At 43.3% G+C, this 22,018-nt stretch overlaps 2 protein-coding genes and 7 non-coding genes across 10 annotated transcripts; 7 read left to right on the forward strand and 2 right to left on the reverse strand.

Annotated features, from left to right (window-relative positions):
- Positions 1 to 3,698: 3,698 nt before the first annotated feature.
- LOC103126205 (olfactory receptor 6S1) lies at positions 3,699 to 4,694 on the forward strand. The gene has a single exon (XM_007537092.1). It carries the CDS (start codon positions 3,699 to 3,701, stop codon positions 4,692 to 4,694), a length of 996 nt encoding a protein of 331 aa, XP_007537154.1.
- A 3,166-nt stretch (positions 4,695 to 7,860) lies between these two features.
- Positions 7,861 to 7,933, forward strand: TRNAT-UGU (transfer RNA threonine (anticodon UGU)). Its single transcript has one exon. It is a non-coding gene; the product is annotated as a tRNA-Thr (tRNA).
- A 533-nt stretch (positions 7,934 to 8,466) lies between these two features.
- TRNAY-GUA (transfer RNA tyrosine (anticodon GUA)) lies at positions 8,467 to 8,552 on the forward strand. Its single transcript is given in 2 exon segments — positions 8,467 to 8,503; positions 8,517 to 8,552. It is a non-coding gene; the product is annotated as a tRNA-Tyr (tRNA).
- A 2,413-nt stretch (positions 8,553 to 10,965) lies between these two features.
- TRNAL-UAG (transfer RNA leucine (anticodon UAG)) lies at positions 10,966 to 11,047 on the reverse strand. Its single transcript has one exon. It is a non-coding gene; the product is annotated as a tRNA-Leu (tRNA).
- A 371-nt stretch (positions 11,048 to 11,418) lies between these two features.
- Positions 11,419 to 11,491, forward strand: TRNAT-UGU (transfer RNA threonine (anticodon UGU)). The gene has a single exon. It is a non-coding gene; the product is annotated as a tRNA-Thr (tRNA).
- A 294-nt stretch (positions 11,492 to 11,785) lies between these two features.
- TRNAP-AGG (transfer RNA proline (anticodon AGG)) lies at positions 11,786 to 11,857 on the forward strand. Its single transcript has one exon. It is a non-coding gene; the product is annotated as a tRNA-Pro (tRNA).
- An 891-nt stretch (positions 11,858 to 12,748) lies between these two features.
- Positions 12,749 to 12,830, reverse strand: TRNAL-AAG (transfer RNA leucine (anticodon AAG)). Its single transcript has one exon. It is a non-coding gene; the product is annotated as a tRNA-Leu (tRNA).
- Positions 12,831 to 12,918: 88 nt separating this feature from the next.
- Positions 12,919 to 21,666, forward strand: RNASE12 (ribonuclease A family member 12 (inactive)). 2 transcript variants are annotated; one of them, XM_060175397.1, is made up of 2 exons: positions 12,919 to 13,052; positions 21,018 to 21,666. In XM_060175397.1, exon 2 carries the CDS (start codon positions 21,056 to 21,058, stop codon positions 21,509 to 21,511), a length of 456 nt encoding a protein of 151 aa, XP_060031380.1. In that variant the 5' UTR covers positions 12,919 to 13,052; positions 21,018 to 21,055; the 3' UTR covers positions 21,512 to 21,666. The 2 variants fall into 2 exon arrangements, with proteins under 2 accessions (XP_060031380.1, XP_007538013.3); XM_007537951.3 differs by lacking the exon at positions 12,919 to 13,052 and adding an exon at positions 20,292 to 20,415.
- Positions 13,562 to 13,633, forward strand: TRNAP-AGG (transfer RNA proline (anticodon AGG)). Its single transcript has one exon. It is a non-coding gene; the product is annotated as a tRNA-Pro (tRNA).
- Positions 21,667 to 22,018: the final 352 nt, after the last annotated feature.

Consider the following 22,018-nt stretch of genomic DNA (forward strand, 5'->3'; position numbering starts at 1 on the left):
CCTGCTTCACCGCCTGTGAAGCGACTCCCCGGCAGGTGGGGAGCCGGGGGCTCGAACCGGGATCCTTACGCTGGTCCCTGCGCTTTTGCTAGCACCCTGCTGTGCTACCGCCCAATTCTGAAAGTCACAATTTTAAAAGGTTTTATTTATGGGTTGGAGAGATAGCATAATGCTTACACAAAAAGACTTCCATGCCTGAGGCACCAAAGGTCCCAGGCTCGATCCCTGGCACCAACATAAACCAGAGACAAGCAGTTCCCTGGTTAATTTTTAAATTAAAAAAATTTTTATTTTATATTTATTTATTTTCCCTTTGTTGCCCTTTTTATTGTTGTTGTAGTTATTATTGTTGTTGTTATTGATGTCGTCATTGTTAGATAGGACAAAGAGAAATGGAGAGAGGAGGGGAAGACAGAGAGGGGGAGAAAAAGACAGACACCTGCAGACCTGCTTCACTGCCTGTGAAGTGACTGCCTGGCAGGTGGGGAGCTGGGGGCTCGAACAGGGATCCTTATACCCATTCTTGTGCTTTGTGTCAACCCGCAGCTTAATCCACTGCATTACCTCCTGACTCCCTAAAATTTTAATCAATGAGATAGAGGAGAGAAAGAGAGGGAGAGGGAGAGGGAGAGGGAGAGGGAGAGGGAGAGGGAGAGGGAGAAAATGGGCATCAATCTGGCATATGATATACTGAGTATCAGGTAATGGAGCTTGAGAGTCTAAAACCTTATCTACTGTGCCTGCCACCTACCAGGTCACATAGGAAGACAATTTCTATAGAAGTTGAAAGAGGTCAAGATTCTAAATAGAATCCCAGGAGGAAAATATATACATTCATACATACATACATACATACATACATACATACATATATATATATATATATATATATATATATATATATATATATATCTTGGCCTTAGACTAAAGACATAAACATTTTCCTACTCAGGCAGGATCCTCTATAGGTGAGAAACTGTAAGAGACCAGTGTTTGCTGGGAACAACTATTGTGATGTTCTAGACCACAGTAGGCTGACGAAGAGCCAGATCAACGCTTCTCACGCTTGAGCAAAGGGGACCCACCCCTCCTCCTCCTCCTCCTTCCTCTTCCTCCTCCTCCTTCTTCCTCCTCCTCCTCCTTCTCCTTCCTTCTCCTCCTCCTTTTTCTTCCTCCTCCTTCTTCTTCCTCCTTCTTTCTCTTCCTTCTTCTTTTCCTCCTTCTTCCTCTTCCTCCTTCTTCTTCCTCCTCCTCCTCCTTCCTCCTCTTTCTTCCTCTTCCTCCTCTCCTCCTCCTTTTTCCTCCTCCTTCCTCTTCCTCCTCCTGCCCCCTTCTTCTGTTTGTTAGATAGAAGAAATTGAGAGAAAACAGAGGAGATAAGAAATAGAGATGGGGCGGAGAGTAGATAGCATAATGATTATGCAAACAGACTCTCATGTCTGAGGCTCCAAAGTCCCGGGTTCAATTCCCCTGCACCACCATAAGCCAGAGCTGAACTGTGCTCTGATTAAAAGATAAATAAATAAAATAGAGAGAGATAGAGACAAGATACCTGTAGCAGTGTGTCACCATTAGTGAGACATTCCTCCTGCGGGTGGGGACCAGGGGTCTGAACTTGGATCCTTGAGTACAGTAATGTGTGCATTCAACCAAGTGTGCTACTACCTAACCCCCACTGGTATTGTTCTAATAACTGAAACAGTTTAAAAACAAAAGTTTAAAAATATTATACATTTTTATTCTTTGTCTTAATCAGAACACTGCTCTGCTCTGGTTCATGGTGGTGTGGAGGATTGAACCTGGGCCTTTGGAGCCTCAGGCATGAGAGTTTCTTTGTACAACCATTATACTATCTACCCCCACTCTCAATTTGATTCTTCTTCTTTTTTTTTTTTTTCTTTTTTTTTTTTAACCAGAGTACTGCTCAGCTCTGGTTTATGGTATGAGGGTTTGAACCTGGGATTTTAGAGCCTCAGGCATGGGCGTCCTCAATTTGATTCTTATAAGTGCTGGTAGTCTTGGGCAGAGGAGATAACATAATGGTTATACAAAGAGACTCACAATTTGAGTTTCAGAATCTGAGATTCAGGCCCCTATCCCACTGCCATAATCCAGAGCTGAGCTGTGCTGCAGGTGTCTTGTCTCTATCTATATCTCCATTTTATTTATTTATTTTTGGATAGAGACAGAAATTGAGAGGGAAGGGGAGACAGAGATCTGCAGCACCACTTCACCACTTGAAAAGCTTCCCCCCCCACCCGCAGGGGGGCACCAGGGAGCTTGAACCTGAGTTCAATACTTAGGTTCAAAACTCAGTGCAATGTGTCTGCTCGACCTGGTGCACCACTTCCCTCCCACCCCCACTCACTCTACGGATGAACAGTTGTTGAAGGACAAGCAGGATCTGTGTCATTGACAGTCCTCCAAAAGAAATGGAATTGGAGTATTACACCAAAGTAAAAGATTCTGGGGTGGGTGGGTGGGTGGGGAGAATACAGGTCCATGAAAGATGATGAATGACATAGTGGGGGTTGTATTGTTAAATGGGAAACTGGGGGATGTTATGCATGTACAAACTATTGTATTTACTGTTGAATGTAAAACATTTATTCCCCAATAAAGAAATAAATTATTAAAAAAAAAAAAAAAAGAAATGGCAAGTCAAGAGAAAATGTGGAGCCCAAGCCTAGACGCCAGGATTTTCTCTGCGATATCACTTGTCACCTAAGTGCTAGAAACTCTCTTAAACTCGGCACTCTCGGCTCACTTGCCCCTTACAGATTTTTACAACTGAGGAACACAAAGAAGTCAAGTAACTTTTTCCAAGATTACTTGGCTAGTAAGTAGAGATGCTGGAATTGCAAACTAGGCAGGCAGCCTGGTTCAAGTTCTGATCCTGATTAAATGGGAACTGTGTTTTTCATATGACTAATTTTCTGATATGTATATACATATATTTTTTTCCTGCTCTGATGTTCAATGGTATACTAGTATAATAATGAAGTATTGTTACTTAAAACCTAAGAATAGAAGCTGTGAAGATGGAGGCTCCTGGCATTTTTCCCACGTAATGTAGTTACTCTGTATAAAAATCTCCTCTAGCTCTAAAATCAATTAAATGAAGCCTTCGGTTCTTCAGATATTTTTTAATTTATTTATTTTAGTGAGAGAGGGGGAAAGGAGAAAGAACCAGATTACTCTGACACATACGATGCTGGGGATCAAACCCAGGACCTCTTTATCCACTGCATCACCTCCTGGACCCTAGTCCTTCCAGTATTTTTTTTTTTTGCCTCCAGGGTTATTGCTGGGACTCAGCACCTGCACTACGAGTCCACTGCTCCTGGAAGCCATTTTTTCCCATTTTGTTGCCTTTGTTGTTACCCTTATTGTCATTATTATCATTGTCATCACTGCTGTTGTTGTTGGATAGGACAGAAAGAAATCGAGAGAGGAGGGGAGACAGAAAGGGGGAGAGAAAGACAGACACCTGGAGACCTGCTTCACCACTTGTGAAGCGACCCCCCTGCAGGTAGGGAGCTGGGGGCTCAAACCGGTATCCTTAGGCGGGTCCTTGGGGTCCTTCCAGTCTTAACAGGATCTATGATTAGAGACAGTGGGATGATCAAACATTGTTCTGAGAAGACCTGTCCTCACTTGGATCCTGTTTGTGTCTTGCACAGGTAGGAAGGACAGTAATGGCTCCTGGAGGGAACCAGAGCAGTGGTGTGACAGAGTTTGTCCTGGCAGGTTTCCCAAATCTCAATGACACAAAGGTGGAACTATTCTCCATCTTCTTTCTGGTCTATTTGCTAACGCTCACCGGAAATGTGCTGATCGTTGGGGTGGTCGGAGCTGATGCCCGCCTTCAGACTCCCATGTACTTCTTCCTGGGGAACCTGTCCTGCCTAGAGATTCTGCTCACTTCCGTCATCATCCCCAAGATGCTGAGCAATTTCCTCTCAAGGCAGCACACCATTTCCTTTGCTGCTTGTATTACCCAGTTCTATTTTTATTTTTTTCTTGGGGCCTCTGAGTTCCTGCTGCTGGCCGTCATGTCTGTGGACCGCTACCTGGCCATCTGTCATCCTCTGCACTACCCCTTGCTTATGAATGGCATGGTGTGCTTTTGGGTGGCTTTGGCCTGCTGGCTGGGGGGACTCCTCCCTGTGCTTGGCCCCACTGTGGCTGTGGCCTTGCTGCCTTTCTGTGGGCAGGATACTGTCGTGCAACACTTCTTCTGTGACAGCGGCCCACTGCTCCGCCTGGCATGCACCAACACCAAGAAGCTGGAGGAAACTGACTTTGTTCTGGCCACTGTTGTGATTGTGTCCTCGCTGATGATCACTGCTGTGTCCTACGCTCACATTGCCCTGGCGGTTCTGCGCATCCCTTCTGCTGCAGGCCGTCAGAAAGCCTTTTCCACCTGTACCTCCCACTTGATGGTAGTGACCCTCTTCTATGGAAGCGCCATTTTTCTCTATGTACGGCCGTCACAGAGTGGCTCTGTGGATACTAACTGGGCAGTGACAGTGGTCACAACATTTGTGACACCTCTTCTAAATCCATTCATCTATGCTTTACGCAACGAGCGTGTCAAGGAAGTCTTGAAAGACATATTTAGGAAGGTGGCAACTGGCTTCTGGGCAGATCTTCTACTTACTCAAAGTTTCAATAAGAAAACAATGAGGTGAAAATAAAGTGAAGCAATCAGTAATTTTCAAACTCTTCCCGAGGGTCACTCTCTCTTTAAAATATATTTTGATGAGGGCCAGGCGGTGGCGCAGTGGGTTAAGCACACATGGCAAGAAGCACAAGGACAAGTGTTAAGGATCCGGGTTTGAACCTCTGGCTCCCCACCTGTAGGGGGGTCGCTTCACAGGCGGTGAAGCAGGTCTGCAGGTGTCTGTCTTTCTCTCCTCCTCTCTGTCTTCCCCTCCTCTCTCCATTTCTTTCTGTCCTATCCAACAACGATGACATCAATAACAACAACAAGGGCAACAAAGGGAAAATAAATAAATATTTTTTAAAAATTTAATATATATATATATATATATATATATCCATATTAAAATTGCTAAGCCACAGTCAATATCATTATTATTTCACAAGATGTCTAGCCTGTGAGGTATTAGCCCATCATTATGGACTCTAAAGATGGGTTTCAGGAGTTTTATGAGCCCCTATGTAAATATGTACATTTTTTGAGTCTGAGCCTTTATACATTTGGAAAGAGAATACATAGTTCCTATCCATTTCTCAGAGGGATCTCTGGACTACCTTTGCCAAAGTTTAAAACCTGTTTAAAATTATTAGCTGTCTTCCAATTGCTTATGAAAACTAAGCTTCTTAAAGAGAGAGAGAGAGAAAGAGAGAGAGAGAGAGAGGCCAGGTAGTAGTACACTTGGTTGAGTGCTCAGGTTACAAAGCTTAAGGACCCGAGTTCAAGCCCCTGGTCCCCACCTGCAGGAAGGAAGCTTTGCCAGGGGTGCAACAGGGCTGCAGGTGTCTCTCTCTCCTTCTCTAGCTCTCCCTTGACTCTTGATTTCTGGCTGTCTCTATACAATAAAGATAATAATAATAATAATAATAATAATAAAAAGGTTTTGGGAGTTGGGAGGTAATGTAGTGGGTTAAGCACAGGTGGCACAAAACGCAAGGACCAGCTTAAGGATCCTCGTTCAAGCCCCCGGCTCTCCACCTGCAGAGGGGTCGCTTCACAAGCAGTGAAGCAGGTCTGCAGGTGTCTATCTTTCTCTCCTTTTCTCTTCCCCTCCTCTCTCTATTTCTCTGTCCTATCTAACGACGATATCAACAACAACAATAATAACTACAATAAAACAACAAGGGCAACAAAAGAGAATAAATAAATAATTTGGAAAAAGTTTTGTTACAATTATAAACTAGATGCATTATCTGAATATTTTCATAAACACTTCCCCCCAAATATTGCACTTATTGCCAGAGAGAAGAAATACAAAGCATATCTATCTATATATTTATTTATTTATTTATGAGAGAGCTAGGAGGAGAGAGAAAGAGAACCTGAGAATTACTTTGAACTCTGGACTTTATATAATAAAAGGCACAGACTAGGAAGATGGATCAGAAAACACAACCCAACAATATGCTAACTACAGGAAACCCACCTAACTCAACAAGACAAACACAGACTCAAAGTGAAAGGATGGAAAACTATCATACAAGGCAATGGCCCACAAAAAAAGGGCAGGAACAGCTATTCTCATATCTGACAAGATAGACTTTAAATAAAATTTAAAAAGATAGGGATGGACACTACTTAATGCTTAGAGGCTTAGTCGATCAAGAGGACTTAACAATTATTAACATCTATGCACCCAATGAGAAACCATCTAAATACATCAAACATCTACTGAAAGAGCTACAGCAATATATTAACAGCTACACAGTAATAGCAGAGGACTTCAACACCCCACTCTCTCAACTTGACAGATCATCCAGGCAGAAAATCAATAAAGACATGAGGGAGCTAAATGAGGAGATAGATAAACTAGAACTACTGGACATTTTCAGAGTCATTCATCCCAAGAATCTGGAATACACATTCTACTCAAGTCCACATGGGTCATTCTCAAGGACAGGTCATATGTTAGGCCACAAAGACAGCATCAGCAAATTCAAGGGCATTGAAATCATCCCAAGCATCTTCTCAGACCACAGTGGAATTAACCTAACACTTAGCAATCAACAAAAGATTAGTAATAGTCCTAAAATGTGGAAGCTCAACAGTGCACTACTTAACAACTACTGGGTCAAAGAGGAAATCAAGGAAGAATTTCTTTTGTCTCTATCTCTCTTATTATTATTATTTTACTTTTAAAGATTTTGTTTACTTACTAATGAGAAAGATAAGAGAAGAAAGAGAAAAAAACAGACATTACTCTGGTATATGCACTTCTGGGAATTAAACTCAGGACCTAATGCTAGGGAGTTTGATGCTTCTTTATCCATTATTCCACCTCCTGGCCCATTCCTTTCTCCTTAAAATGATTGTTCAGTGGCCTGGGTATTCTAGATAAGGCATTGTATTCTCAAGTATGAAATCTTGAATTCATTCCCTGATGTCACGTGGCGATGGTCTCTTTGTTTTTTTTTTTCTCATAAGTAAATAAATCTTTCTAAAATATAAAATATTTGAGCCCCTACCCCCTCGTTATCTTATGGTTCTGTAAACCAATATCAAACATTAAAAAAGAAAAAAATGTAAATATATTTATTTGTTTATTATATATATATTTGAGGCCCAGGAGGTGGCTTGCTGGATAAAGGGTTGAATCTCAAACACGAGGTTCCAAATTCTATCTCTGGCACTGACTATGCTAGAGTGATGCTCTTGTTCTCTCTCTCTCAGCTCATTGATTTAATAAACAAAATCTTAAGAAAAAAATACGACTAGTAAAATACCTCCTTTGGATAGTGCGCTGCTTTGTCATGTGCTTGACTCCACTGCATTAGAGAAAACCTTTGCACTTTTCACTATTTCTCAGCCTCTCTGCTTCTCTATGTGAAGAATAAGTAACTGAACAGATAAATAGATATTTAAAAAACGTTTATTCATTCTGCCAGTAGCATCAAGCTATCTGAAATTTTGTTGTTGTTGTAAATTCATCGATTTTTATCAGAAACCTTATAGCATCAAAGTGTATTTTTGGAGAAACCCGAGCCATGATGCTCCAGAGATAGAAGTGTCCAATAAAAGACTCAGGCAAAGCTGAGTCCTCCCAAGAGAGTAGGCACTTCACTAAATGCTACTAAGAATTGTTTGGCTGCAGTTTCCTAAATTTAGGAGAGCTAGTGGGAAGCACTACATTAAGGATTGGCTCTATAGCTCAGGGGTTAGAGCACTGGTCTTGTAAACCAGGGGTCGCGAGTTCAAATCTCGCTGGAGCCTGTAGACAGTAACTTTTGTGTTTTAGTATACCATCAAAATAAATTTGGAGAAAGAAAGCATTTATGTGTGCTTATTCTGGGAGAGTCAAATCCTGGAGATTTGGAACGATCACAGAATCTGAGCTTCTACGATCCTGGGGGAAAAGAAAAATGGAGAAAGTGCTTTCACTTAATCCCTAAAATAACTACAAACTGCTGGGCTGTAAAGACAGCAGCTCGGCTTCAGCTAACTGGTAGACCACGAATGAGCTCAGCTCTCCTGCGTGTCGCCTGAGCTCCTCCAGCGGAAACTGGCGCACAATTCACTCTGGGGCAGCTCAGCCCCAAAGCTGCACAGATGCGCCAGTTCAGGTCTCTGATCTTTGTTTATTCTCAGTTCCTCGGATATTCGAACCCTGCGCTGGGTGTTCACCGTAGATCGGTTTTCGAGGTTTCTCAAATGTCAATGAATCCAAACTACAAATACAGAAAAGCCAAGTTGCATTAGTTGTTGCTATCAGCACAAATAGCTACGCTGAGTCCACTTGCTTACCCCCTTCGATAGCTCAGCTGGTAGAGCGGAGGACTGTAGGGGAGTTGCTGTGATCCTTAGGTCGCTGGTTCGACTCCGGCTCGAAGGAGTGGGCTTTTTCTTTTTACTCCCCCCCTACCTACTCCCCTCTTCCCGCAGAAAGTGACAGTCTAATTCAAACAATTGTGAATTTGTAATATTTAAATCGTATGTGCGCTTAACCCGGTGAGCCACCACCCGACCCCCATAATATTTAAACTCTAAACAATGTTTTAATTCTTTTTTTTTTCAGACTTTTGAGAGTTTGTATTTCTGTATGATCACGTGGTTCGGTTTTCTGTGAATTAATGTTTGCGTATTAGTGATTTCCTTTTTTAGATCTGAATTGAACTTTAAATTTAATCTTTAAAATCAGCTAGCATTAAGGGGCTCTTGCCGCCCCCCCCCATTACTACAGTTTTCACTAAAATGAACCGCACAGATGAAGAATAATAATAAAAAAAAGCAAAACATTAATCCCTCAGTAAACAAATAAAAAATAAGAAAGCAAAAAAAAAAAAAAAAAAAAGAGAGAGAAAGGAAGAAGAGAAAAAGGAAAAAGAGGAAAGAAAAGCTAAAAACACCAGCACATATCAGGAATCTCCAGGTTTACAAAGTGAAGTCTTGCCCTTGGAAGAACGTAAGCAGACAGAATAAGCCAAGCAAAAGGCTAAATATATGTATATAAAACTGTTCCTTCATTAATAAGAAATACTAACTAAAGCAGTGGGATATTTACCACCACATGAGAAAATAGCTATTCACACTGCATACTGACAATGCTACTACATTTGACAGGCTGGTATTGTAAATTAGGACACTTCAGAAGACACTGTGCTTGATGGAATATTCTGTTTGTTTCTAGTGTCCTAATATTTCTATATGAAAAAAAAAAAGCACTTAGCACAAAATAAGATTATTTGTGGATGATGCGTATTTTCTTATACTTGTATTTTTTGAACTATACAAGAAGAAAGCTTGCACTCAATCTCCTTACAAGGTTAAGATTGACTCGTTTTTACTTTTGACCAGAGCATTGAGCTATTCTAGTTTGTGATAGTACAGGGGACTGAACCCAGGATCTCAGAGCTCAAGTATAAAAGCCATTTGCTTAACCACTGTACTACCAAAACCAAAGGGTAGTGAAACACTGAAATTATTGACTCTTCAAGTGAAATTCTGAGTTTGAATCCTGGTTCTGTTTTCTCTTTCTTTCTTTCTTTCTTTCAATCAGAGAGCTGCTCAGCTCTGGCTTATGGTAGTGCAAGGGGCTGAACCTTGGACTTTGAAGCCTCAGGCATGAGAGTCTCTCTGCATAACTATTATGCTATATACCTCCACCCCTCCTTTCCCATTAACAAATAAATCTTTATTATTATTCTTTTAACTTAAAAAGACATTATATAGTCATGCTAGCCCCCACATTCAGTTTTAAAATACCATGACTACTATGGAAGACCGTTCGGCAGTTTTCTTGCAAAACTAAACATACACTTAACATCACTTACCATACAAGCCAGGACCACATCATCAGTTACCCACTTCCATGATGCAATGTCTGAACTAAAGAGACTTTACTCAGTCACTCATCCTTTCATTCATAATATTCAGGTATGAATATTATGTATGAATATTATGTGATTAAAACCATGATTTCCCCACCACAGAAGAGCTAGGGCTAACTCACTTTGGGTGGTGGGTTCCTGGAAGGTAGAAGCCCTCCAGTCTGACTGATGTTTGAAGCAGATCACAAGCATGAGTAATTGTCAACATAAGCGTTAGACTGCAATAGCTCCCACTAGTGCAGAAACAAATTTACGGTGCAAAAACTTGGGCGTCAGGAATAAGTCTGGGTAGGTAAGCAGGACTGTAAGCAGAAAATTAGGAGGATGTCTTTTCCAAGCTTTGGGTCCATGATTGCTCAACAATTTGTTTGGCTTTGTATGTTAACTCTCTTTTCAGTCACCAGGTTCCAGGTGTCATCAGGATGCCGGCCAGACTTCCCTGGATTGAAGACACCACCAATGTGTCCTGGAGCTCAGCTTCCCCAGAGACCCATCCTACTAGGGAAAGAGAGAGGCAGACTGGGAGTATGGACCGACCAGTCAACGCCCATGTTCAGCGAGGAAGCAATTACAGAAGCCAGACCTTCTACCTTCTGCAACCCTCAATGACCCCTGGGTCCATGCTCCCAGAGAGATAGAGAATGGGAAAGCTATCGGGGGAGGGGGTGGGTTATGGAGATTGGGTGGCGGGAATTCTGTGGAGTTGTACCCCTCTTACCCTATGGTTTTGTTAATTATCCTTTCTTTAATAAAAAAAAAAAAAATGTGAAAAAAAAAAGGAAAAAAAAAGAAAAAAAAAAAAAGAAAATTAGGAGGATGTGATTAGCAAATGGAGACTTCACGGAAGAACGCAAGTTTTGGTGGGGGGGAATGGAAGATGAATTTAAAACCATTATAGACTAGACTAAAATACAATTATGGCAGTGGTGGGATTCGAACCCACGCCTCCAGAGAGACTGGAGCCTAAATCCAGCGCCTTAGACCGCTCGGCCACACTACCACTGACACTCTTTCTCTCTCCCCTCCCCCACTACTCTAGGCTATTCGGAAACCAGCACAAAATTCTGAATTTCCTTCATAGCAGAGTTCTGGCAATGTTTTTACTCATCCTTAGGGGTAAACCCAGTCAACCCAAAGTTTTCTATGTAACAATACAACTTCAATCTTTCTGAAAATAATAATAATGATAATAGACAGTCATTTACAAAACGAGACTATAAGGCATTTTTCAGCTATGGCTCAGTACCTACACACACCAAAATAAGGTAGGCTGTTTTTGGATTTTTTAATTAAAGTACTTTAGCTAACATTTCCAGATGGTTGACCAGTATATCTACAAAAGAAGAAGTAGAGATCCTGTTCAGTGGAGAGGGCTCCATAGCTCAGGGGTTAGAGCACTGGTCTTGTAAACCAGGGGTCGTGAGTTCAAATCTCGCTGGGGCCTCTTTTTTTCCCAAGGGGGATGGATTTGGCAGATCTCCTTACAATACCTCTGAGCTCGGCAGATGTCTCTTATCCTCCTCACCGTCTGAGAAGACTTAAAGGCAGTACTCAGATATTTTCACTGCTACATTCCAGGTCAGGATCCAGCATAACAGTGAGTCTTGCTGCAAAAGCTTGTGTTTTGCTGCTTGAATAAGCACATTCCTGTCAATAGAAGGCACTCAGCCACACACTTCTCTAGGAAGTATCTAGTGTGAATGAGCCTTGAAGCACAACTAAATAAACCCGATGGTGTGGCTCGTTGGTCTAGGGGTATGATTCTCGCTTAGGGTGCGAGAGGTCCCGGGTTCAAATCCCGGACGAGCCCAAGTTTTTATACCTCAATGCTCCTTCTGCCGGTTGAAATGACCCAGACCCGAAACCCTCTTGACACTTAACACTTTGAATATGTGCATCTGCTTTGTGCCCCCAGTAAACCACCACTAAACAGCATTAGTTTTTGGCTTCTGTAGACTTAGATTGGAATTTTTCCAAAAGATAGGAACCACTGCTATGGGTTTAGATTATAAATGGAAAGCCTACATCTGTTTTTATCTCTACACATTGACTCAAACACCTAGTTCAAAGTTCTCAATATAAAACCACCAAGTTATTTTCCTCCCTGTGGGTAGCAGAATGACACATATCTATACAGAAAGGCTTTTCAAAAAAATGGTTTTGAAAAGCTGTAGTCATCTGTAGACAATAGTCTTTATCTTCTCTCTCTTTACCTTCTCTCTAGAGTTTCAACACAAACGAGAGGAAAGAAAGTGAAGGACTATCCCGTGTTCCTAAATATGGCCAAACCCGTATTTAAGTAATAAAAACACACCACTTTTTGATAGCCAGATTTTATTAACACCTTAAATATACAAACAAATTTCATAATTCTTCCACTAGTTATATATTATTATAATTTCCATTTTGAACTTAAGGAATTTAAGACACGTATTGATAAAACCAATTTGTCCAGCCAGAGTTGAGCAGTGCTCTGGTTAAAAAAAATAATAATAATAAAAAAAGATAATAAAAAAAAGATAAAGGACTCAGAAACACAAGAGGTCACAAAAACTATAAACTCCCAAATTCTGGCAACTTGAAACATCAGAATGCGGCATATAGAAACCTATAGATCCGGGTGTACATAAATGTATGTGTAGTATGATATATATACACTGTTAATCAGGACAGGACGACACAGACACTTCCAAAACGTTCATGGCAGCGGTGGGATTCGAACCCACGCCCCCGAAGAGACTGGAGCCTTAATCCAGCGCCTTAGACCGCTCGGCCACGCTACCCTCTGATGAAGCTGAGTTTCTATATTCTACACCTTTCACTATGGTCCGCCCCTTTACCCCCATTATGAGTTGTACATTTGTCTTTTGGGGAAATTCTTTATGAGTCTCCCTTTCCACCCCTCTTGTTTTCATCTTTCAAGCCGCGATGCTTGAGCTCGGTGGCCAGATCCGTGACACACCTTCTGCACGGGATTCCGAGAGACCTTTTGCAGGAGGACTAAGGTGCTCCGGGTGCTGGGGAGTCGGGCTGGGGGGGTGCAGAGTGGGTGCCCTGTGGGGAGAGGTTCCGCGATGCTGGGTCTGGGGTCACCGACGAGAGGGCGGCGGATCCGACCAGGGGAAACCCCGCCGCGAATCAGTGGAAGACCGAACCAGAGACACCCTCCCCTGCCGGACCGAGCTCCCCCTGCCCGGCTGCCAAAGCCTCCTCGCCCTTCCCGGAGCCGCGAGGTCGCCCAGTCCCTGGGACTGTCCAGGTCGCGATCGCCTCCTACTGTCCCCGCAGCAGCTCTGCCCCACTGGGAACAAAACTAGCTCAGGCATGAACGAAAAACGTTCACTAAAGTCTGGAACTGCTTTCCAGAAATTGGGCGACAGAGACTGCAGTGGTTCGCGTGTCCACTAGGCGTCACTCCATAGCCATCGTTACTAAAAGAATCTTACAACCAACTGTGGACGTGACTGAAAACTTTCTTTAGTAAAGTTTACAAACTGTAAACACTCTCATAGCTGGCTCGTTGGTCTAGGGGTATGATTCTCGCTTAGGGTGCGAGAGGTCCCGGGTTCAAATCCCGGACGAGCCCTCCTTTTACCCCCTTCCCCTACTCGAAATAAAATTTCAGATTTCTTCCTTTTTAAAAATTCCTTTATTGGGAGATCAGTACTTCACAGTCGACAGTTAATGCAGTAGTTTGCACATGCATAGTATTTCCCAGTTTTCCACATAACAATACAACCCGCACTACCTCCTCGTCTGCCATCATGTTCCAGGACCTACCCACTCTCCCACCCCCACCCCGGACTTTTACTTTTCTGCAATACACCAACTCCAGTCCAAGTTCTGCTTAGCGTCAAAATTGCAAATTTCTTACTGTGAAGTACAATCTTCTTGGAGATAAGGTACTATATGAAAACCACTTTGCACTCTACCATTTTTTTCTGTAGATGGACTAGGCTAATATTACCAGTGTTGCTTGTGAAAGCACAAGGTATTCAACGCATGATTTATATCCTTCTACAAAATCGTTATTTCTAAAGCCAGTCATCATTTCTCTTTGGGTGTTGAGGGCAGGTATTGTTTGTTTCTTTCTCCTTGTTGTTGTTCTTCCTCTTCTCTTTCTTCCTCTTCTCCTTTTTAAAAAAATATTTATTTATTTATACCCTTTTGCTGCCCTTATTTTATTGTTGTAGTTATTCTTTTTCTTTTTTTTATTTAAGAAAGGAGACATTAACAAAACCATAGAATGAGAGGGGTACAATTCCGCACAATTCCCATAACCCGATCTCCACATCCCACCCCCTCCCCTGATAGCCTTCCTATTCTCTATCTCTCTGGGAGTATGGACCCAGGGTCGTTGTGGGTTGCAGTAGGTGGAAGGTCTGGCTTCTGTAATTGCTTCCCTGCTGAACATGGGCGTTGACTGGTCGGTCCATACTCCCAGTCTGCCTCTCTCTTTCCCTAGTAGGGTGGGGCTCTGAGGAATTTGTGCTCCAGTACTCATTGATGGAGTCATCTGTCCAGGGAAGTCTCGTCAGCATCTGGAACCTGGTAGCTGAAAAGAGAGTTAACATATAAAGCCAAACAAACTGTTGAACAATTATTGACCTAAAAACTGTAATAGTGCAGATGAAGTGTGGGGGTTTTCCCTGCATGCTCTTGTGTACTTCCGCTTTCAGGTATATATTTTTCCCTTACTTTATGGGCACAGGTGAACCTATGCTCTATCTCAGGGGACCTGGACTATATCTAGGTTTGGGGTGTTGTAGTTATTCTTATTGTCATCGTTGTTGGACAGAACAGAGAGAAATGTAGAGAGGAATGGAAGACACAGCGGTGAGAGAAAGATAGAAACCTGCAGACCTGCTTCACCGCCTGTGAAGCGACTCCCCTGCAGTTGGGGAACTGGGGGCTCAAACCGGGATCCTCATGTCAGTTCTTGTGCTTTGCACCACCTGCACTTAACCAGTTGGGCTACTGCCCGACTCCCCTTCTTCTCCTTTTTGTTATCATGCAAGAGTTATTTATTCAGGATTTAGAGGAGGATAACTTATGTTAATAGCTTGTTGTAGCCCTCAATTGTCCCGGCCAGCGGGGCGAGAACAGGGGCTAGGAACCAACAAACCTGGAATGAAAGGAACAGGAGACACGAGAAATGACAGCAAGACAGGATTCTGATCAAGCTGCAAAATTTTATTGTGTTCACAGGCATTATAAGGCTTTGGGGAAGGGGGATTGCAAGAGGAGAAGGAGGAGGGGGGGCAATCATCAGGGTGGAATGTTCCTTGCAACATACAATGGCCGAAACCATGTTTGTTACCACAACTATGTGGTGTGTCACTTGCTTTCTGATAAATGGCCTACCTGAGGGGAAATGGCCTGCCTGTGGGGGAAATGAAAACTTGTCTCGAGGGCTTCCATTGTTTCAAAGCTTATCAAGCAGAGAATGGCTCCTGGCATCTCCTCCCTTCATTACAATTTAACAGAGGCAGGTAATCGGGGGTGAGGGGTAGAGACCATAACAGCAGTTTTGGTGGGCATTAACCAGAGGGGCGAAGTATTGACCCGATTCCTCCCGCGGGGCGAATGTAAAACCAGTCTTCCTGCATCTTATAAGGCTCTTGGTGTCTTTTTGGGGAGGGGAGGCAGAGCCACAGTTTCCAGGATGAAGAGAACCTCAAGGCACAAAATTTTTATTGCTGACACCAACCTCCATGCAAATCAGGTTTGCTTCATGGGGACTCAGAGGCAGACTATGTAGAATCCTCCCCCTGCAGTGCTTTGCCTTGCACCCCCTTACTGGTGTCCTTGCCCTGCCAAGGTTGGATGTCTCAATGCATAATTCTGAGTTTTATGCCATCCGAAAGGGAGGTCTGTCACCCTCAGGTTCAGCCAGGCCTCTGTCAGCCAAATCAAGTCTATGATAATATATTTGTAAGGGTTTTGATGCCAAGGAGTCAATCTGCCGTTTTATAAAATCAGTAATATTATTGAAAATAAAGGGTCCTAAGGTAATCATTAACAAAAGACTAATCAAGGGTCCCATAAGGGGCTCTGTAGTGACTCAAGACTATTTGTGGTGGAGTCTATAACCTGTTGTAATTTGTCAGAAAATTCATGGGAGGAATATATAGAGTGTCTTAGTGTGCCACCAGCAAGTCTAAGGGAAGCAGTCAGTGGATATTATGTCCAGGGGAAGAAACACAGCACGTCTGGTCTTCTGGTCAGCGCCAACTGATGACCAGAGCCCCCCCAGGGCTCTGTTCTGGCTCCTACACTTTTTAATATTTACATCAATGACCTTCCAGAAACTTCTTCAAGGAAGTTCATCTATGCTGATGACATCTGCTGTGCAACTCAGGCATCCAAGTTTGACATCCTCGAGGATATCTGATTACTGTAAAAAATGGCGACTAATCCCTAGCACTGCAAAAATGGTATCATCTGTTTTCCATCTACACCATGCCTCGGCCTCGCGTGAGCTTAATGTGAAGCTTGGCGATACGAGAATCCGGCATGAAGCCCAGCCAGTCTATCTTGGCGTTACTCTCGATCGCACCCTGTCATTTCACAAACATCTCATAAAAACTGCAGCAAAGGTGGGCAAGAGGAATAACATAATTGCAAGACTGGCCAGCTCCTCATGGGGCACGAGCACTCCCACACTACGATCATCATCTCTGGCATTATGCTATTCCACTGCAGAATACTGTGCCCCAGTATGGTTCCGTAGCCGGGGCTCGAACCAGGATCCTTATGCCGGTCCTTGTGCTTTGCGCCACCTGCACTTAACCCGCTGCGCTACAGCCCGACTCCCCCTGTGGAACTTTTAAAATCATTCACTAACTGTGAATTGTTGTTGTAAGTCAAAAAGCTTATGCTTATTTTTAAGGCATAGGTGACTGAAGAGGTTCTGAAAAGGGAGAGGTCTCATTGCTGTCATTGTTTTATCGTGTCTGGATTCTTATCTGGGCAAAGGACAACATTCATTTTCTTTCAAGGTATCTTACCTGATACTCAGATAAGATTGTTATCAGATTATCTGACCCCATGCCTGTGAGTGAGACACGGGGCTTGTAGGTGTTGTTTTGAATAAAGTGCTTTTGAATAATGGGCTGTACCTATGTGGGGAATGTGTCATTTCTGGAAAAGGAGGGGACTGCACCAGGAAGGTCATGTGTTCCACTGTATGTCAGTGTAAGTACTTTAAAGTGTTGAGGGCAGGAGAGATAGCTCACCAGGTATGAAACTGGGGTTCTGGTGTATGTCCTATTTCTCTACCTGAATGAAAACAAAACAAAATAGCCTGGGGACATGTTGAAAGTTTCTTCTAGACTGTGGAGATAGTACAATGCTTATGCAAAGAGACTCTCATGCCTGAGGTCCCAGAGTACCAGGTTCAGTTCCCCATGCTATCATATACCACAGCTGAGCAGTGCTCCAGTAAAACAACAACAACAAAAACTTTCATGCCTGAAGCTCTGTGGTCCCAGGTTCAGTCCCCAGCACCACCATAAGCCAGAGCTGAGCAGTGCACTGGTAAAAAAAAAAAAAAAAATATATATATATATATATAAATAATAAAAAGTATATATATGTTTAATTGACCTGAAAAAAATAAATAATCATGGGCATATATTCAGAAGGAGCAGAGAAGTGATCACTTGATTATTTATGGTATCTTTAAAAATAATGTATTTTATTTATTTATTTATTTTGGATAGAGACAGAGATGGAGAAGGAGAAGATTAAGAGGGAAAGAGAGACACCTGCAGCCCTGCTTCACCTCTTGTGGAATTCCCCCCACCTGCCCCATAGCCCCTCTCCCTGCAAGGGGAACTGGGGGCTTGTTAACATGTGCCCTCCTGACTGCACCACTGCCCAGACCCGTTCACTGAATCTTAAACACAGTAGGGAAGCAGTAATCTGCAGATGTGCTCTGTAGGCTCCAGAGTAATGCATTTCAGGCATTCTGGGTTTAACATGGTTGGAATCTAATTACTTAAATAGTTCTATAAAAAGCTCACCCCAAACTAAACAGTTTAGAGGGAACAGATCTTCTCCTGGCAATGTCACCCACAGGGGCAGGGCTGTAGGAGCTCTGGCAGGCGGTGGCGCACCTGACTGAGCACATATGTTACAATGTGCAAGGACTTAGATTCAAACCCTCCCTCCTTCCCCACCTACAGAGTATGAGTGGGGGTGGGGTGGGAGTGGGGGTACGCTTCAGTAGCAGTGAAGCAGTATTGTAGCTGTCTCGCTCCCTCTCTTTCTCTCCTTTCAATTTCTCTAATAAATAATAAAAAATAATATATATTTTAATGAAATGGAAACTTGGCAGCAGTGGAGGTGGCTCAGTGGATAAAACATTGAGTTCTCAAGCATGAGGTCTTGGGCTTGAGCCCTAATATTGTATGTACCAGAATGATGCTTCTCTCTGTCTCATAAATAGATACATCTTAAAAAAAAAAACACAGGCACAAAAACCACACGGGAGTTAGGCGGTAGCATAGAGGGTTAAGCGTGCAAGTGGCGCAAAGCATGCCCACAGGCTTAAGGATCCTGGTTCGAGCCCCCAGCTCCCCACCTGCAGGGGAGTCGCTTCACAGGCGGTGAAGCAGGTCTGCAGGTGTCTATCTTTCTCTCCCCCTCTCTGTCTTCCCCTTCTCTCTCCATTTCTCCCTGTCCTAACAACGAAGACATCAATAACCACAACAATAAAACAACAAGGGCAACAAATGGGAAAATAAATAAATAAATAAATTCAAAAAAGAAATGAAAATTTATTCAGAAAAGAAATGAAAATTTAAAGGAGTTAAGTGACAAATTTAAAAGGACTCATTTTATTTATTACATATGAGAGAGTGCTTCACACCACAGAGAGAAAGAGAGACACATATCAGTACCCTAGGAAGTGGTGCAGTGGTCGGTCAGTGTTACATGTGCCAGGATGTTCTGGATCGCTCCCTTATGCTAATAAATACACATCTTTATACTTATTTATTTTCCCTTTTGTTGCCATTGTCGTTGTAGTTATTATTGTTGTTGTTATTGATGCTGTTGCTGTTGGATAGGACAGAGAGAAATGGAGAGAGGAGGGGAAGACAGAGAGGGGGAGAGAAAGACAGACACCTGCAGACCAGCTTCACCACCTGTGAAGCGACGCCTCTGCAGGTGGGGAGCCGGGGGCTCGAACCGGGATCCTTATGCTGGTCCTTGCACTACGTGCCATGTGCACTTAACTCGCTGTGCTACCGCCCGACTCTCCATAAATACGTATTTTTGAAGTCAGCGAGAGGGGAGCAGAAGAGGCAGCACAATGGCTATGCAAAGGGTTTTCCTGTTTGTGGCTTTAAAGTCCTAGGTTCAACCCCAGGCTCTAGCTAAACAAAGAGATAAAGTCAGAGCTCCACTCTGGTATATGCAGCACCCAGGGTTGAATGAGGGGCCTCAAGCATGAGAGCCCAATGCTTTACCAGTTGAGCTGTCTCCCAGAGAGTTAGGTGGCAATTTTTATTTTATATGGTAACAGAGAGGCAGAGAGAGAGAATGAAGGAGACCACAGCATGAAAACTCCCTTCAATGAAGTGTGAGCTGGACTTGAACTTGAGTGAGTCCCACACCTGGCAAATCAACCAGAATCTGAGTGGGGTAATTTGCAGGCCCAGGTGAAAATTTTAGATGTTGACTTTTTTTTCCTATGGTTTTCCTTTACTTGGTTATCTTTTTGGTGATTTCCTCTATTCTTAACAAATATGCAACCCCTCCTCTTTCCCACATTTACACGGGGTGGGAGTGGGGGGAAGAACTAAAGGAGGGAAAACAGGGAGTAGATTCCAGGACAAGCAAGACAGGGAACCTGAACCCCTTTGATCTTCCCTTTGACTGGATCATGATGAACTTTCTGTGAATTTCCTCCTAGAGCAAAGATTGTTAAGCCTTGTTGTTCACGTCACCGCCAACCCTCCACTTTAACCTTTCTGCAAATTACTTTTTCATTAACAAAATGAAGATGATATCTACCTCACAGGTTTACAGTAAGGAGTGACTAGAACTTTGGAAAGTAGACAGTACTGGTACACAGAAGAATTTTAATAAATGCTCTGAGAAGATCACGTTGGTTTACTGAGCACTCATCCAGGACCTGCCTTACCCAAGCCTCCCTCTAGAGGGAGCCCCTCTCCCGCCCCCACAGCCCACAAGCACACTCCTCCTCATGCCCCTCCCTTCCTGTTCTTTCCAAGTTGGTCCTTCCCACCTTCTACTGGCTCCTTTGCAGTTACTGTGAGGGCACAGAGCACAAAGGACGTTCTCAGATCCATGATCACAAGGATATGTTACCTGTGAGAACCACAGTAAAAGCACAAGGTGAGAGCAGTTAGCATAGAACCGAGCCAGAGCGATAGAGGCAGTGTGGGTGGAGGAGTGCAGAGGGACAGACCGATAGTTGCTAAATGCCAGTGCAATTGGGTGTTATTAGGGTTGAGATTCTTTAGGGAAAAGAAGTCACTTAGCAATACGAATAAAAGTCAGGCGTGGGTACTGCTAAGCAGTTTCTGTTATGTTTAGCTCAGTTAAATACTTTGGCCAACTCAGGAGAAACTGGACGTGAGACACTATTAAAGATCTTGTAAATGCAATAATACCGTGGAGCTAGAGAATAGTCAGTGCCAACTTTGGAGATCTGAACTGCTCAGAAAAGGATTAGTTATTTGATTTATTTTACACAGAGATAGAAAGGCAGAGAGAATGGTGCAGGCTGTGCTTGAACTTGGTCCTGCACATGGCAAAGAAGTGCACTGTCCAAGTGAGCTATTTGAAAGCCCCAGCCCCAGCAGGACCTGCAGGCCCAGCATGATTTGAGGTAGTGGAGAAAATTAAGTGTCCTAAGGAGGGAGAAGCGAAGTCTGGTGGTGGAGACGGGGAATCTGACGGCCTTTTGCTTCCTTCTGTCTTCTCTGGCTGTCTAGGGATTAGAGCAAAGGATGCGAAGGAAATCTTACCCCTGATGATATTAATGGTGATCATTTTCCTGCTGCTTCTGTTCTGGGAAAATGAGCAGAACGAAGATAGGGTTTGGTTGACCATGGAGTACTTGCATGTGGACTACCCTAAGAGTGACGTTCCTGTAAGGTACTGCAACTCCATGATCTTACAGAGAACCATCAGGGAGCCTGACCACAGCTGCAGAAAAGAGCATGTCTTCATCCACGAGAGGCCTCGGGATATCAACAGTGTCTGCAAGTCCCCCAAGAAAGTGGCCTGCCACAACAGTTCCCTGGACTCATGCTTCCAGAGTGAATCCATGTTCAGAATGACAGCCTGTCAGCTCACTGAAGGGACCAGATACCCTGCCTGCAGATACCACATTTCCCCCACTGAGGCCTTCATTACTGTTGCTTGTAATGGCCTGGGACCAGTTTCTTTGCAGGGATATGTCAACAAGCTTGAGCCTAGTCCCTGAATGCAAGGTTGCCTCTTCTCTCTCTGGGGTTGGCGCTGGCTTTCCCTGTGGCAAGCTTCAACAGTGGCCAGGAGCTGATGCTTGAGATTGATTGATTCTGGCATTGCTGAGCTGGAATCTCTCTTCTGTTTTAATTAAACAAGTCTCTTACTGAATTCATCTGTGAATTATGCATGTGTTTTAATTCCTTGTCCCTTTTGGGGGGGATGAGTGGCTTGGGGAGAGGTATCACTTGATGTGAGTCAGCAGTGAGTTAGTTCTAAGGGTCAAGTGACTGAGGCATCACTTCGCATGCAAAATGTAGAGGGGAATCCCTTCTCCCCAAAAAAAAAAAAAAAAAAACACCGATGTAGATATATGTAAATGAATGGAAAAGTTTCTGTTGTGCAAATATCTAAATTTTAAATCAAAACTGTAGATGACAGGGCTAGAAAGATAAGAAAGATATCTCATGTGGGTGTGTGCCCCGTAACCATGTATGAGACCACATTGCTGGAAGCTTTGGCA

The sequence above is a fragment of the Erinaceus europaeus genome, chromosome 16, assembly GCF_950295315.1.
Source record: "Erinaceus europaeus chromosome 16, mEriEur2.1, whole genome shotgun sequence".
NCBI classification, from domain to species: domain Eukaryota; kingdom Metazoa; phylum Chordata; class Mammalia; order Eulipotyphla; family Erinaceidae; genus Erinaceus; species Erinaceus europaeus.